This window comes from Salvelinus namaycush, chromosome 5 (genome assembly GCF_016432855.1).
Source record: "Salvelinus namaycush isolate Seneca chromosome 5, SaNama_1.0, whole genome shotgun sequence".
NCBI lineage: Eukaryota > Metazoa > Chordata > Actinopteri > Salmoniformes > Salmonidae > Salvelinus > Salvelinus namaycush.
In genome coordinates, this window is record NC_052311.1 from 34,324,765 (window position 1) to 34,343,321 (window position 18,557).

Genomic DNA, 18,557 nt, shown 5'->3' on the forward strand with positions numbered 1-18,557 from the left:
ACCTTCTTGCCCTTTGTGCTGTTGTCTGTGCCCAATAATGTTTGAACCATGTTTTGTGCTGCTACCATGTTGTGCTGTTGCCACGTTGTGTTGCTACCATGTTGTTGTCATGTTGTGTTGCTACCATGCTGTGTTGTCATGTGGTGCTGCCATGCTATGTTGTTGTTTTAGGTCTCTCTTTATGTAGTGTTGTGTTGTCTCTCTTGTCGTTATGTGTGTTTTGTCCTATATTATTATTATTGTAATTTTTTAAAATCCCAGCCTCCGTCCCCGCAGGAGGCCTTTTGCCTTGTGGTAGGCCATCATTGTAAATAAGAATTTGTTCTTAACTAACTTGCCAAGTTAAATAAAGTTTAAATAAAAAATAAAAAATAAATATTAAAAAATCATCGATATTACTTATTTATTGTATAGGCTGCTATCCTACTTTAAATAAAATTGTGGGAGGGTAAAAAAAATGGCCACATTAACTACTGCCAGCTTCACGACCGTGAAACAGCTGCCCAGTAGAAAGCACCTTAGGTCGACAGGCACGTTAATACAACACTGGTGCACTACTCACTGGTTTATAGACTCATCGTGCAGCCTAATCAGCCACGCAGAATGGTCTTGAGTTTAATCAAATCTGTCCAATTAGCTGATTCGCTTTCCATACACCCACTCCTTTCGACACACCCACTTGCCCATACTACAGTCGCCATATTGGGCTGCAGCACCCATACTTGCCGTGCTCTCACAGATAAAATGTCTATGTACGTTTACTACCTGACCACTTCAGCGGTCTGAGGTAATTTACCTCAGAGAGAGTGCTCTCTGTAGGCCAACAAAATCAGTCAATAGTGGCCCCTTAGGTAGGTATAGAATATATCTTGCCAGCTTGTAATCCTAAAACCTGGAAATTAGTTAGGCCTACCTCTGGTTTGTTCGGTCATTCCTATGGGGGATTTTTTTTCATTGAACCTTTATTTAACTAGGCAACTCAGTTAAGAACAAATTCTTATTTACAAAGACGGCCTACCCCGGCCAAACTCTAACCCGGACGACGCTGGGCAAATTGTGCGCCGCCCTATGGAACTCCCAATCATGTCCGGTTGTGATACAGCCTGGAATCTAATCAGGGTCTGTAGTGACGCCTCTAGCACTGAGATGCAGTGCCTTAGGCCCCTGCACCACTCGGGAGCCATGAATAGGGAACGAAAGGTGTTTTGGGATAAACACTGAAAATAAGGTCTGAGGTTAACACAGGTTTAGGAGATTTTATACGTTTTGTTCTATGAGATAATATCAGTCAGTTATGAAGCCTTTATGTGCTTTATGTGCTTGTTTTGATTACATAAATGCTTCAAAATTCACAAAAAGTGACATTAGCTGAAGATTATCTCATAGAACAAAACGTATAAGATCTCCGTCCTAAAACTGTGTTAACCACAGACCTTATTTTCAGCGTTTATCCAAAACCCCTATTTTTTCCCCCATTGGCTATGGAGTAATGGCGTCTTATTGTAGCCACGAACTCCACCATGGTTAGTTGAACAAAATTGAATGAATCAGCTAATTTGTCAGATTTGTTGCCACTCAAGACCGTTTTGCGTGGCTGATTGGGCTGCACTACCAGTCGATAGTAAGCCTGCGACCAGTGCTCCAGTGTTGTGCCTGCCGACTTGAAGTGCTTCCTACTGGCTATCATGATTGTGTCGCCAGCGGTAGCTAATGTGGCAATTTTTTTCTCAAACATTGTTTTATTTCAAGTAGGAAAGTAGCCTACAAAAGAAATAACTAATATTGATAACCATCTAGATGTCACCTTGATACATACTGTACATACCAGTGGAGGCTGCTGAGGAGAGGACGGCTCATTATAATGGCTGGAACGGAGTAGATGGAATGGTACCTTTCCACATATTCCTCTCCAGCCATTACCACATGCCCGTCCTCTGCAATTAAGGTGCCACCAATCTCCTGTGATACATACAGTCTACTACTCAGTGGGGAGGGCATGAACGGCAACAACACCGGGACACAGTGGACTTCGCTCCCACTTGACAAGCACTACTGTCCGGCAACGGTGTGGGAAGTAGCTACCTAGTAGCCAATAGTAGCTACCTAGTAGCCAATATCAGGGAGACAGTCACAGTAAGCACACACATACAACGCATGAAGCAACAGTACACCCATCATCAATATTTATATAAAAAATAAACAATAGTCAGTTTTATAACTGAAAATCTAAGGTTATTTGAGAAAAACGAACAGTGAAATACGATTTACCCATGATACATTACGGTTTTGACGCTCTCGAACACAGCCAAGGCCTACTGTTAACTTTCGACAGAGGAAGAACCGAAGTGAGACGTTTTAATTTGTGACAAAATCTGTCCATGAAAATAAACCCAGGTAGTGAGATTTTTGTTGTTGTCGTAGGTCAATGAGATACAAAAAATGGTATTGCTAATTTGCTATGTGAGGTTTATTTGATATAATATAATTTTCATAATGATTAGGTTCTTATGAATGCACTGACATAAGTGGACGCACGTGGCATTTCGGCAAATTACCCCACAAAAACAACATTATATCGGAGTGACTGTTGTCATAGAGATAGATAGAGTACTCATCATGGACTCGTTTTAGCATGGACATTGCCATTGAGGGCTTCCACTATTTTAAAGTAATCAACTTGGTGGGGATTCCTATGAGCTTAGAGCAATCAGCCAATTAAGAAAATGTACTTCTTTAAAATCGAGATTGCCTCAATGGCACTGTCACAGACGCTTTAATGACACAGATACAAAGATGAGTCCTCTATCTCTAGATGGATTCCAGCTTTTGTTAAATTTACATCAAAAGTAGATTTTTTGTTGTTGCATTTTAGCTAACTATAACCCTAACCATTTTCCTAACCTTAACCTATTTCTCATAACTTGCTACGTTTATTCTCCTAAACCTGCTATGAAAAGTAAATTCTGACAAAGGCTGGAACCCTTCTAGCCATGCTGCTGCCCCTGGTCAAGGCTAGAAGCTATCCAGCTTTTGTCAAATTAATGTCAAAAGTTGATTATTTTGCATTTAAGCTAACCCTAACTGTTTTCCTAGCCTTAAACTAATTGTTCTAACCCGCTACATTAATTATCCTAACCTGCTTCAAAAATTCTAACCTGCTACAAAAAGTCAAATCTGGAACACTTGTCACTTTAATAATGTTTACATATTTTGCATTACTCATCTCATATGTATATACTGTATTCTATTCTACTGTATTTTAGTCTATACTGCTCCAACTTTACTCGTCCAAATATTTTCTTAATTCCATTCCTTTAGATTTGTGTGTATTGTTTTGAAATGGTTAGATATTACTTGCTAGATATTACTGCAATGTTGGAGCTAGTAACACAAGCATTTCCATACACCCGCAATAACATTTACATTACATTTTAGTCATTTAGCAGACGCTCTTATCCAGAGCGACTTACATCTGCTAAACACGTGTATGTGTCCAATACAATTTGATTTGAATAGAGCCTCACAGTAGTACCACAGATAGAACAATGAGACATATATTTCACCGGATTTATAAAATGTGAAGCATATAATTGGCGTTTCCACTTACTACCAAATATTGTGGTGAGAGGAAGCCCAGAGACCGGCAGTGGGAGAAGATAGAGCGATAATTTATTTTAAATAATAATAAAAAATAAAAATAAGATAGAGCGAGATGGATTTTGGCCGATATTATGCTAATTTTCTCATCGATTACACATTTGATCTCAATACAGTTTTGTTTTTCCAAAACTAAATATGTTACGAACAGAGTGGACCAAGTTTTGTAGACTTTACCCTTTGCCAAAGTAAAAAAAAAATGCGTTGTTTAGTAGGAGTGCGAAGGCGAATTGAGTTATTGCACACGCGCTCTTCACAAGGCGTAAGGCGTTCCCTAACGGAAATATGCAAATAAATGCTAGAACGCGCCAATAGGCTCTCGCTAGCTCGTGCTTGGCTCCTTGCTTGTTCTGCCCACTAGTATTCATTTGCTCCCATTGGAAACGACAGGCTGTGGTCTATCTTGGGTTAGTTATACAAATCTTTGGTGCTACTCTACTCGCCCCCTTTGACTGTCGCTGGACAATGACGTACGTTTTACTCGCCGTTTACAAGGGTGGCTACTTGCTAAATGAAGCAACTATATATTTACAGTAACAAACACCCAGCGAACCGTATAAAACAATAAGGCTAATTTGCAATGTCCAACAGAACAGCATATTTTTATGATCCGGACGTGGGGAACTTTCATTATGGTAAGATTTTGGCTACACAAAGCTAGACTCAAGCATAGCATATTAGCAAGCCGGCTAACGTTGCTAGTTTATTAGATAAATAAGGTTAGGGTAAGACAGTTATTTCCTTTTTAATTTGTGATTTGATCGTAACGTTATTATATTCTTATTTATTCTAGCAATCAGGTCAATAGATCTCGCCGCAAACTCGAAACGTGTTCGCTAACTAAGGTTACTAGCTAATAGTCGTGTGTTTGCAAGAGTAAAGATGTTTTATTCTATATTCTTCCTGGCTAGGTAGGTTATGAATGATAGCTAGCATCATGCAGAACCACACAGAAATAAAGAAATTGAAAACTGCATAGAAGAAATTGATAACTGCATAGAAGATATTGATAACTGCATAGGAGAGAATAACACTAACTCAAACATGATTTTTGCTTTTTCTTTCTTTATCAAGGTGCTGGTCATCCGATGAAACCCCATCGTCTCTCTCTGACGCACAGCCTTGTTTTGCACTATGGCCTATACAAAAAGATGCAGGTAAGTCCTGCTGATGTTAAACATGCTGAAAAGTACCAGATGAAACCAGACTCTTTCATGTCCTTCTTGACACCATGTTCATGTATTGACTGGTCCTTGTTTTATAGGTTTTCAAACCATACAAAGCCTCCCAACATGACATGTGCCGATTTCACTCAGAAGATTACATTGACTTTCTTCAGAAGGTCAGCCCCAACAATATGCAGGGCTTCACAAAGAGTCTCAACACCTTCAATGTGGGGGATGACTGGTGAGAATGTCTTATCTATATTTTATAACAGGGGTATACGAGGTCTGGAGCCAAGGAGTTTTCTGTTCTACATGATAATTAATTGCACCCACCTGGTGTCCCAGGTCTAAATCAGTCCCCGATTAGAGGGGAAGAATGAAAAAACCCAGTGGAACTGGCTTCGAGGTCCAGAGTTGAGTTTGAGGGTTCTATAATGTATTAGCCTACATTGCTAACCTGGTGTAAATTTGGATTCATGTGTGACTTGAGGACAATGCAACACTGTGAAATACATAATGTGTCATAATACAGACTGTTGTTGATGTAATATTATGCTCACTGTAATGTGCAACTTGTTATCAATATCTGTTTGACGTACACATATATCTGTGTGGTAATGCATGTGTCCTCTGTCAGCCCTGTATTCCCGGGCCTGTTTGAGTTCTGCTCCAGGTATACCGGAGCGTCACTACAGGGAGCAACACAGCTAAACCACAAGGTATGTGCACGCGCACACACACACACACCATGTTGTACCACTGTGAAGTTCAGTTTGTTTTAGGGAAAATGGTAAGCTCAGCTTCTTTTTTTGTCATGTCAGGACTATGTTATAAATGTATTCTATCTACTGATAGGCTATATTTATTTAGGCCAAGCAAGCAATTCAGCAATTTACAGAGCCAGGTAAATAGTCGACCAGGCTTTGTGATTTGAGTATTGATCGGGGCCATTGTTTTGCAGATATGTGATATTGCCATCAACTGGGCTGGGGGTCTTCATCATGCTAAGAAATTTGAGGTAAGAATTATGCGACATGCATTTGTTTCTTTGTCAAGACAATTTACAATTTATTACGGCCTCTGGTCATCTTTTAATATGCCTATGTACAGCTCTTTATGATGTCATGATTTCACTCGTTTTTGTTTTTAGGCCTCTGGATTTTGCTATGTGAATGACATTGTCATCAGTATACTGGAGCTTTTGAAGTAAGAGTAAAGCACCCTTACAGTCTTTGTATTTGACTATTTCCTAAATATTGTTTTTTTCCCTCTGTTTCTGGGTTCATGTTCCTCTAAGGATCACTGACAACTAATAATGTAAATGTATCTTTAGATACCACCCACGTGTGCTCTACATAGACATTGACATTCACCATGGCGATGGGGTGCAGGAAGCCTTTTACCTGACTGATCGGGTCATGACTGTGTCCTTCCACAAGTATGGGAACTACTTTTTCCCAGGCACAGGTAAGACAAGCCATATGAGTGTCTGTTATAAATCAGTGAGAATACTCATTGAGAAATAGAGAGACAGTTTGTCATAATGACTAAATCATTGAATATCTCTATGGGGCAATAGAGGTGTCTTAGGGCAAACACAGGTCTGAGCTATAGTTCGAATCAGTTTGTTTATTTGTATTTTTTTTTCATTTGGTCCGGTTGGTTTCACATTGCCAAATGTCAAACAAACTAAAATGCCTAAACAAAATCACATGTTCATGCAAGTCATTTGTTTTGTTGCCGAAAATGCTGACGTTAAATCCATTTATGATTATCCAGAAGCATAACTTGTGTGTCCCAAACGTCATATTACTTTCGCTTTGGTCTTCCAACGACATGTGGAAACGGTGCAATAACTACTCTAAGTGCAACGTGAATAAGCTATTCAATAGCCTATATCCCCGGTATAGCCCCCCATCTCCCCTAATCTGCATCAGATGTGTTCATAAATGCGCCGCTACTCACAGAATGTTTCAGAGTTATCAAGTTATAGCATTTTATCAAATGCTCGCAGTCAAACAACCAGTAATAATGCATGCCTCTGGTTCTTTTCCTGTGTTTGGTCCGGACTGTGATCTCACCTGCAGCGAACCGCACCACGGTACATATAGATATGGACTGAGACCACCCTTTTTGAGCGAACCATCGTGCATTGTTTAGTGTGGATACTGTTCACACCAGTCCAAATAAGGGGGAAAACACGGCAAAGTTCGGGAAAACTGCTCCAAACCAATATGGTGTGAAAGCCCTCTTAATGAGCTTATTCTTTGATAAACAAATTGTGTTTGTATGTTTTGTCCCATAGGTGACATGTATGAGGTGGGGGCTGAGAGCGGCCGTTACTACTGCCTGAACGTGCCTCTCCGGGATGGGATCGATGACCAGAGTGAGTAGTGTCCTTTCTGGATCCCCCACTCAGGGTGGCTCTCTGGCGATCCAGTCTGATAATGCTATTAGACTCAGGCCAGTGAGATGTCTCTGGGGAGTGCTTTCATCAGATATGTGTTATGCTGCCTGACGTCTAAACTATTAACATCTCTCTGATGAGTGTTAAAATGTGTTACAATGTGTTACAAAGGGTCTGATAGTATACTGGATAATAACCAACAACAGATGTTTCCTGATTTTTGATAGGGGATCAATTGAGCAAAACATTGCATAATTGGCAAGAATGCTTGAAAGGATGAATTCTCTTCATTTTGTCCAATACCTTATCATTATAGCACTTTGTTTCTTAGGCTACAGGCAACTCTTTCAGCCAGTCATTAAGCAAGTGGTGGACTTCTACCAGCCAACCTGTATCGTTCTTCAGGTGAGCATTTGGCAGCCAGAGATCATCATTTGTGTTTTCGCATGAGTGGCATGGATTGTGGTATTGAATATGGGACTCATACATGCACCTCTTGTCATTGATAGTGTGGGGCTGACTCTCTGGGCTGTGACCGACTAGGATGCTTCAACCTCAGTATACGAGGCCATGGGTAAGTGTCTTTGTAGTGATAAGGATTCAGGTTCGGTGGAAGGAAGTCAATGTACTCTATAATATGAGGATATACTGCAACCTATTGGTAGAAGGGCACATTTTAAGTGATTACAGAAAATCCCTTACCAATTTACACAGGAGCCAGGATATGGTAAACTCTCTTACCCAGGGTACTTATTTTTCCTATAGGGAATGTGTGGAGTTTGTAAAGAGCTTCAGGATTCCCCTGCTGGTGCTGGGAGGAGGAGGGTACACAGTACGCAATGTGGCCAGATGCTGGTGAGTACTCATTTATTTCATTGCTGTAACTGAACTATAGTGTAGAACTCTGGACCTCGAAGCCTGTTTCACTGCCTTTTTTCCATTGTTCCCCTCTAATCAGGGACTGATTTTAAACCTGGGACACCAGGTGTGTGTAGTTAGTTATCAGGTAGAACCGAACCAGCAAGCTCTGGACCTTGAATACACCTGGTGTAGAGGTTAGGTGACAGTTGTTTTTAATGGAGACCGAGAGAGAATGGTCTCACAGTGTACATGGAACCACTAAAGACTCTGTTGCTCTTCTGCCATTCTAGGACCTATGAGACCTCCCTCCTAGTCGATGAGCCAATTAGTGATGAGCTGCCCTATAGTGGTAAGTGAGCAAGCTTTTTGTACATTGGTTTGATATTATATTGACATAATATGATGTACACTGAACAAAAATATAAACGCAAAATGTAAAGTGTTGGTCCCATGCTTCATGAGCTGAAATAAAAATATCCCAGAAAATGTCCATATGCACAAAAAGCTTATTTCTCAAATGTTGTACACAAATTTGTTTACAACCCAAATCATTTCTCCTTTGCCAAGATAATCCATCCATGTGGCATATCAAGAAGCTGATTAAATAGCATTATCATTACACAGGTGAACCTTGTGTTGGGCGACAATAATAATAATATTGCCGAAGGAGATGGCTGCCGTTTTACGATCCCGTAACCAATTGTGCTATTGTGTATGTTTTTTCGCGTTATTTGTAACTTGTACATAATGTTTCTGCCACTGTGTCTTATGACCAAAAAGAGCTTCTTGATATCAGGGCAGCAATTACTCACCCTGGGAAAAAAACTCTAGACCACCTTTACTACACACACACAGAGACGCGTACAAAGCTCTCCCTCACCCTCCATTTGGCAAATCTGACCATAATTCTATTCTCCTGATTCCTTCTGACAAGCTTAAACTAAAGCAGGAAGCACCAGTGACTCGGTCAATAAGAAAGTGGTCAGATGAAGCAGATGCTAAGCCACAGGACTGTTTTGCTAGCACAGACTGGAATATGTTCCGGGATTCTTCCGATGGCATTGAGGACTACACCACATCAGTCACTGGCTTCATCAATAAGTACATCGATGACATCGTCCCCACAGTGACCGTCGTACATACACCAACTAGAAGCCATGGATTACAGGCAACATCTGGAATGAGCTGAAGGCTAGAGCTGCCGCTTTCAAGGAGTGGGACTCTAACCCGGAAGCTTATAAGAAATCCCGCAATGCCCTCCGACGAACCATCAAACAGGCAAAGTGTCAATACAGGACTAAGATTGAATCGTACTACACCTGCTCCGACGCTCGTCGGATGTGGCAGGGCTTGCAAACTATTACAGACTACAAAGGGAAGCACAGCCGAGAGCTGCCCAGTGACACAAACCTACCAGATGAGCTAAATTACTTCTATGCTCGCTTCGAGGCAAGTAACACTAATATTTAATAAGCTTACGTATCGGCCTCGCGGCCTTCGTCAGAGCTTTTGCGATTTACTTTTTTTTCCCCACCCTTATGTAGACCTGGCCCCACCCACATCCGTTCTACACATCGAAGGGGGTTGGAGGCAAAGGAAAAACAAATAAGTGCTACCAAATATAACAATATGCATTTCATAAATATTACAAAAGTGTATAAATAAGGCGTATTGAACACGTCTGTAAAACCTCAATGAGAACATCGCAAGTTTTCATTAGTCATTGGGTACATCGTACGAAAAACGTCAGAGTGATCTACAATAGACACATATTTCATGTTCAAATTCACAACATAACATACATAGGCATTTCATCATTAAGTCCTTTAGGAAATAATGTCTGGAGGGTGAAAATCCCAAAACATTCTCTTTTACTCAGAGTATTATTACTCTATTATTCCTCCCCTGTCTGATATCTTAACTTTCTCTATGCCACAAAATCTAAAGGTGGAAATGTCATGCTTCAGGTCATTGAAATGTACAGCGACTGGATAATCCCTGTCGTTTCTCCTGATTTAACTTTTATGTTCACTAAATCTCTGTATGAGAGAGTTTTACCGACATAACAGAGCCCACATGGACATTTAATCATGTAAATAACATGGGTGGTGGAACACGTAATAATGTCATTTATTTGGAACCGTTTTCCTGTGTGTGGGTGGCAGAAATATTCACACTTCATCATATTGTTGCACTGTGCGCATCCTCTGCATTTATAGCTACCATTTGGTAGAGGGCGTAAAAGAGCTTGGCTGGTTTTCTTTTGTGGCTGGCAGTTGGCATGAACCAATTTATCGCGTAAATTGCGACCTCTCCTATACACAATAAATGGTGGATATTTAAATTCAGCCGGCAAAACTGGGTCCGATGATAAAATATGCCAGTGTTTCTTGACCACACCTCCCACTTTTCGCGAGTTCAAAGTATATGTAGTTGTGAACATTACGGAGTGTTCTTTAGCTTTAGCGGGTCTTTTTTTGTAGCAGTTCATCTCGTGTTTTTCCCAATGCCAAATTATGAGCTTCATCCACACATTGTGACGAATAGCCTCTTCTTAGAAACCTAATGCGCATCTCCGCTGCTTTTTCTAGATAATCCTCTGTGGAGTGGCATATACGGCGCAGTCAAAAAAAATGGCTTCTTGGAAGTCCTCTTTTTAATGGCTCAGGGTGGAAGCTGTCCCCCTGCAATAGAGTATTTCTGTCCGTTTCTTTTCTATACAGGGTTGTAAACAGGGTTCCATTTGATTTCTCAATCGACATATCGCGATAATGAACACGTTGAGTGTCACGTTCAATAGTGAATTTGAGATTAGGGTCAATGTCATTTGAGTAGTGCCATAACAGCTCTTCTTCAGTTCCTTCCCATATACAAAAAATGTCGTCAATATATCGATACCACTTCAGGACTTTATTCAAAAATGGATTCTCGTTTTCATTATTAACAAAACGTTCTTCAAAAAGACCCATATAGAGGTTAGCATAGCTCGGAGCAAATGTAGAGCCCATCGATGTTCCATTCGTTTGGAGGTAGTATTCATCATCAAACCTGAAATAGTTATACGTCAAAACATATTCAGCCAGCTCTAGAATGAAGTTTGTTGGTGGATATTCATTAGTATCTCTCTCCCAAATAGTGTGCTAGTGCTGCCAGCCCCCCCACATGGGGAATGCTGGTATATAGACTCTCCACATCTAATGTGACCAAAATACAGTCTTCTTTTAAACCCGTTATTGGTGAGATCTTGTTTATGAAGTCTATAGAGTCTTTTACATATGATGGCAATGATTGCATATGAGATTTAATAAAATAGTCTACAAAGTTCGACAATGGCTCTAGCATTGAGCCTATTCCTGCAACCACTGGTCTGCCTGGATAGTTGCCTTGTTGTGTTTTAGGTTTGTGTAATTTCGGTAAAATGTATAAGCATGGACGTATGGCACATTTGCAGCAAAGATATTCATATTCAGGTTTTGAGATAAGGTTGTTTAATAGGGCTTGCTCCATATTAGAGCATATTTCCCTTTAGAACACCTGTGTGGGATCAACACTCAGTTTTCTATAGAAACGTTCATTGCTGAGTTGTTTCTGAATTTCTTCTTTATATTTTTCATAGTCTAAAACAACCACAGCACCCCCCTTGTCTGCAGGTTTTATAACCAAAGATGAATCTTTCATTAATTCATTGAGTGCCAGTTCTTCTGTTCCAGTGAGATTCTTCTGAATGTGGTTTGTTTGTCTCGTATATACTGACATGGCTTCTTGTTCGACTAACCTACAATAGGTATTAATCGAGGAGTTGTTAACCATGGGACAGAATTTGCTTTTGGGCTTAAAATGGGTACCAGGTCTTTGATGTGTTACTAGGCCCGAATCAGTGTTTTGCGAAAACACATGCTTAAGTTTAATCTTGCGAAAGAATTTAAACAGATCTACTTTTGTAACGAATGGTTTATCTGTACATGTAGGTACAAAAGAGAGGCCCTTAGATAAGACTGAGACTTGAGCGTCAGTAAGGTCTTTTTTGGAGAGGTTAATTACCGCGTCCTGCTGTAGCTCCGTGTCCACGGCCTCTGTTTCTGGTCTCCTCTTCGACCGCTTGCCTCTCCTGCATCGTTTCTTTTCTTTCGTGGAGGCCTCTGTTGCTTCCGGGCTAAAAAAACGGACTGTGTGCGGTTTCCTTTTTCCTTCATCTTGTTCAATTGTTGCCATGCACCTGCAAATAAGATTGCTCAGATGTGCGAGTACCTTTTGAATTTTGAGGCAAGTAACACTGAAACAATCATGAGAGCACCAGCTGTTTCCGGACGACTGTGTGATCACGCTCTCCATAGCCGATGTAAATAAGTCCTTTAAACAGGTCAACATTTACAAGGCCGCGGGGCCAGATGGATTACCAGGACGTGTACTCCGAGCATGCATTGACCAACTGACAAGTGTCTTCACTGACATTTTCAACCTGTCCCTGACAGTCTGTAATACCAACATGTTTCAAGCCGACCACCATAGTCCCTGTGCCAAAGAACACTAAGGTAACCTGCCTAAATGACTACCGACCCATAGCACTCACATCTGTAGCCATTAAGTTCTTTGAAAGGCTGGTCATGGCTCACACTCTACTCAGCAAACTGGATGCAGTCTATCACAGTGCCATCCGTTTTGTTAACAAAGCCCCTTATACCACCCACCACTGCGACCTGTATGCTCTAGTCGGCTGGCCATCGCTACATATTCGTCGCCAGACCCACTGGCTCCAGGTCATCTATAAATCTATGCTAGGTAAAGCTCCGCCTTATCTCAGCTCACTGGTCACAATAACACCCACCCGTAGCACGCGCTCCAGCAGGTATATCTCACTGGTCATCCCCAAAGCCAACACCTCCTTTGGCCGCCTTTCCTTATAGTTCTCCGCTGCCAGTGACTGGAACGAATTGCAAAAATCGCTGAAGCTGGAGACTTACATTTCCCTCACTAACTTTAAACATCCAATCTACCCACCCAATCTACCTACCTCATCTACATATTGTTTTTATTGACTTTTCTGCTCTTTTGCACACCGGTTTCACTACTTGCACATCATCATCTGCTCATCTATCACTCCAGTGTTAATCTGCTAAATTGTAATTACTTTTCTACTATGGCCTATTTATTGCCTTCCCTCCTCACGCCATTTGCACACACTGTATATAGACTCTTTTTTTCTATTGTGTTATTGACTGTACGCTTGTTTATTCCATGTGTAACTCTGTGCTGTTGTTTGTGTCGCACTGTTTGCTTTATCTTGGCCAGGTCGCAGTTGTAAATGAGAACTTGTTCTCAACTAGCCTACCTGGTTAAATAAAGGTTAAATTAAAAAAAGTTGCCAAGCACGACTCCAACACCATTATCAAGTTTGCCGATGACACAGCCTATAGGGAGGTCAGAGACCCGGTCGTGTGGTGCCAGGACAACAACCTCTCTCTCAATGTGATAAAGACGAAGGACTACAGGAAAAGGAGGACCGAGCACGCCCCAATTCTCATCGACGGGACTGTAGTGGAACAGGTTGGGTTGAGAGCTTCAAGTTCCTTGGTGTCCACATCACCAACAAACTGTCATGGTCCAAACACACTTGGAGTCGTGAAGAGGGCACGACAAAGCCTATTCCCCCTCATCATACTGAAAAGATTTGGCATGGGTCCTCAGATCCTCAAAAGGTTCTACAGCGGCACCATCGAGAGCATCCTGACTGGTTGCATCACTGCCTGGTATGGCAACTGCTCGGCCTCCAACCGCAAGGCACTACAAAGGGTAGTGCGTACGGCCCAGTACATTACTGGGGCCAAGCTTCCTGCTATCCAGGATCTCTATACCAGGTGGTGTCAGAGGAAGGTCCTAAAAATTGTCAACGACTCCAGCCACCCTAGTCGTAGACTGTTCTCTCTGCTACCGCAAGGCAAGCGGTACCGGAGTGCCAAGTCAAGGTCCAAAAGGCTTCTTAACAGCTTCTACCCCCAAGCCATAAGACTCCTGAACAGCTAATCAAAGGGCTACCCAGACCCCTCTTTTACGCTGCTGCTACCAGTGCCCCCGCACATCGACTCTGTACCAGTACCCCCTGTATATTGCCTCGCTTATTATTTTACTGCTGCTGTTTAATTATATGATTTATTTTCTATTTTTACTTAAGGAATTTAAAAAAAGACCAAGCATTGTTGGTTAAGGGCTTGTAAGAAAGCATTTCACTGTAAGGATTACACCTGTTGTATTTGGCGCATGTGACAAATAAAATTTGATTTGAATAAAAGGTTAATTTCTTTACCAAAAGCCACATCAACATCGTTTTAGAGCTTTTGGCAGTACGGCCAACCGGCCTCATAACTGCAGACCACGTGTAATCACGTCAGCACAGGACCGTCACATCTGGCTTCTTCACCTGCGGGATTGTCTGAGACCAGCTATCCGGACAGCTGATGAAACTGTGGGTCTGCACAAACTGTCAAACGGTCTCAGGGAAGCTCATTTGCGTGGTTGTCATCCTCACCAGGATCTTGACCTGACTGCAGTTCGGCATTGTAACTGACTTCAGTGGGCAAATATTCACCTTCGATGGCCACTGGCACGCAGGAATCCCAGTTAACTGTACTGGGCAGATGGCAGAGTGTGTATGGCGTCGTGTGGGCGAGCGGTTTGCTGATGTCAACGTTGTGAACAGAGTGCCCCATGGTGGAGTTATGGTATGGGCAGGCATACGCTACGGACAATAAACACAATTGCATTTTATCGATGGCAATTTGAATGCACAGAGATACCGTGACGAGATCCTGAGGCCCGTTGTCATGCCATTCATATGCTGCCATCACCTCAGGTTTCAGCATGATAATGCACAGCCCCATGTCGCAAAGATCTGTACACAATTCCTCAAGGCTGAAAACCTGCATGCTCGCCAGATATGTCACCCATTGAGCATGTTTGGAATGTTCTGGATTGACGTGTACAACAACGTGTTCCAGTTCCCGCCTCTTCGCACAGCCATTGAAGAGTGGGAGAACATTCCACAGGCCACAATCAGCCTGATCAACTCTATGTGAAGGTGATGTCGCGCTGCATCTGGCAAATGGTAGTCACACCAGATACTGCTTGGTTTTCTGATCCACGCCCCCCCCCATTTTTTAAGGTGTCTGTGACCAACAGATGCATATCTGTATTCCCAGTCATGTGAACTCCTTAGATTAGGGCCAAATGTAATTTTTCCAATTGACTGATTTCCATATGAGCTGTAACTCAGTAAAATCATAAAAATTGTTGCATGTTGCATTTAAAAAAATGTGATATTTTTCTTTCTCATCCCTCCAGAGTACTTTGAGTATTTTGCTCCAGACTTCACACTCCACCCAGACGTGAGCACCAGGATAGAGAACCAGAATTCAAGACAGGTAAGTTTGAGAATGCACTGCATGCTCTCTCCCTCTTCTTGTTTTTTTTTGTATTCCTGAAACACAGTCGACATAATGTTTTCAACAAGGATTCAAACTATTGAATATGTGTGACCATGAAAATGATTCTCTCCAGTTTAAGTGATTTATTTTCCTCCTGTTTGTTTAGTACCTGGAGCAAATACGTTCGACGGTCTTTGAGAACTTGAAGATGTTGAACCACGCCCCCAGTGTCCAGATCCACGACGTGCCCTCCGACATCCTGAGCTACGAGCGTACTGACGAGGGAGACCCAGATGAGAGGGGCTCAGAGGACAACTATTCCAGGTGAATACACTCATAGTCAGCTTTGTGACACACAGGAACATATTAGTAATGGAATCAATGTGACCCGTTTTGGTCTAACTGCATGTAGTATCTGTGTGAACTGTGAATTGTATGGTGTTTGAACAATCTGGAACTAAATGGCTTATGTTCTCTTTACAGGCCGGAGGCAGCCAATGAGTTCTATGATGGTGACCATGACAACGACAAGGAGAGCGACGTGGAGATCTGAGCGCTCAGATGTCAGACTTTTCCCTCTGAACTGATTGGGAAACCATAGTCTCAAGGCTGCAGTCTAAGGAAAGTGGACACCATGATTACTCTTCCCCAAGAAATGGGCGATTTAACCATAGCCATCTCATGGACCTGACTGTACTTAAAGCGAGAGACTACCACCATGATTTCCTTTTTATTTTTTACTATGTGTGAATGAGTATGTCGAGTACATCATCCTGAGCAGTTCTATTGCCAAGCACTTCCTCAACAGTTACGGAGTCAGTCACCTTCTGACTCACCTGAAGAAGACGGCCAAGAGGAGCCCAATACACATTCATGTACTGAAACGTTATGTCGTCTCTTATTGTTTTAAATGTCTGGGCCTTTTTCATCAGAACAGGATAGAAGAGTCTTCGTCCTAAAAGGTTGTCAGGTTAACGGTCCAGTGAGGGTTGACTTCCTGTTGCTAGATGCTGTGTCGAGGGGACCTGTGTCAGTCTTATATTGCCAGTTTTTCACTTCACACATTGGGATCAGAGGTCTGTCCTTTGAATATCAAGTGTTTCAAATGTTTTGATGAAATTGTATTTTTTTTAATATAAAATAAATTACAAAACTTAATGGCTACAATGCTTCACAAATAAGTTGTCTACACTGGAAAATGTAAATGCAGTTTAAGATTTTACTGAGTTAGTTCATAAGGAAACCAGTCAATTGAAAAATTAAAAATGGCCCTAATCTATGGAGTTCACATGGCTGAGAATACAGATATGCATCCGTTTGTCACATACCTTAAGGTAGGGGCGTGGATCAGAAAACCAGTCGGTATCTGGTGTGACCACTTGCCTCATGCACCGCGACATCTTTGCATAGAGTTGATCAGGTTGATTGTGACCTGTGGAATGTTGTCCCGCTCTTCAATGGTTGTTCGAAGTTGCTGGATATTGGCGGTAATTGGAACACGTTGTCGTACCCCGATCCAGAGCATTCCAAACATACTCAATGGGTGACATGTTTGAATATGCAAGCCATGGAAGAACTGGGACATTTTCAGATCCTTGCTGTGAATTATGCTGAAACATGAGGTGATGGTGGCGGATGAATGGCATGACAATGGGCCGCAGGATCTCGTCACTGTATCTCTGTGCAGTCAAATTGCCATAGTGTTCATTGTCCGTAGCTTATGCCTGCCCGTATAACTCCTCTGCCACCATGGGGCACTGTTCACAACATTGACATCAGTCACCCACAATGCCATATACACTGTCTGCCATCTACCTGGTAGACTTGAAACTGGGATTCAGCTGTGAAGAGCAGACTTCTCGTGTACAAAGAAGGTGAACATTTGCCGCTGGAGTCGGTTACGAACCTAGTGTGGCCAACGAGCACGCAGATGAGCTTCACTGAGACAGGTAACAGTTTGTGCCAAAATTCTTCGGTTGTGCAAACCCAGTTTCATCAGCTGTCTGGGTGGCTGGTCTCAGTTGATCCCACAGGTGAAGGCAGATGTGGCTGGCGTAGTTACGTGGTCTGCGTTTGTGAGGCCGGTTGGATGTACTGTCAAATTCTCTAAAACGGAGGCTTATGGTAGAGAAATTAACAGTAAATTATTTGGCCACAGCTCTGGTGGACATTCCTGTAGTCAGCATGCCAATTGCACATGCCCTGAACTTGACATCTGTGGCATTGTGTTGTGACAAAGCTGCACATTTTAGAGTGGCCTTTTATTGTCCCCAGCACAAGGAGCACCTGTGTAATTATCATGTTTAATCAGTTTCTTAATCCAGCCACCTGACAGTAGGCAAAGGAAAAATGCTCACTAACATGGATGTAAACAAATGTGAGAAATAAGCTTTTTGTGTATATGCAACATTTCTGGGCTGTTATTTCAGCTCATGAAACATGTCTTTACATAGTTTGTTTTTATTCAGTGTATATGAACTCAATTTGATATCTTATTTTCAAAGTGAAATAACCACCTGTAATTAGGTCATGAAAACTTTATTACACATACATTCAATTTCACGTCATACACTGTTCAAAATGTTTTTCTATGGTCAGGATCAGACCTTGAGGTTGTGGTAAATTTGGGTGTTACGGCAACCATTTACATTTAGAAGATATTGTCCAATAAATAGCTTATATAATGAAACCATTTGACCTTTAAAAAACAGAAATATCACCGACACATTCTCACTTGAAGCAGCCGTCATAAAAACGATGCTTTCGTGAAGGACCGAAGATTGTTACATGTCTGGAGACGATACATGATTCATTCTCTATCCACTAGAACAGCAAACCACAGGACAGCATTTGACAAAGGTCTGTGCCAAGTCAAGTGCACCGGCCAGGAAGGCTACACCACACTAAGAGGATGTGCGGTTGGGAAACCCGCATCTGACCAGCATGCCCTTGACACAAAACCAGAAGGGCTCAAACTAAAGTGCATTTGACAAATGCGGGGTCTTTTGAGGTGTCCTGGATTGAGACTGAGGCAGTGTGGGCAAAATG

The 18,557-nt window shown here is 41.9% G+C and overlaps 1 protein-coding gene across 1 annotated transcript; it reads left to right on the plus strand.

Annotated features, from left to right (window-relative positions):
• Positions 1-4,101: 4,101 nt before the first annotated feature.
• On the plus strand, positions 4,102-16,673 carry LOC120047511 (histone deacetylase 3). Its single transcript, XM_038993037.1, has 15 exons — positions 4,102-4,292; positions 4,732-4,814; positions 4,922-5,064; positions 5,461-5,542; positions 5,785-5,841; positions 5,974-6,029; positions 6,157-6,290; positions 7,129-7,209; positions 7,562-7,635; positions 7,740-7,804; positions 7,996-8,085; positions 8,382-8,440; positions 15,427-15,506; positions 15,676-15,833; positions 15,993-16,673. Exons 1-15 carry the CDS (start codon positions 4,238-4,240, stop codon positions 16,060-16,062), a joined length of 1,287 nt encoding a protein of 428 aa, XP_038848965.1. The 5' UTR covers positions 4,102-4,237; the 3' UTR covers positions 16,063-16,673.
• The last annotated feature ends 1,884 nt before the right edge of the window (positions 16,674-18,557 follow it).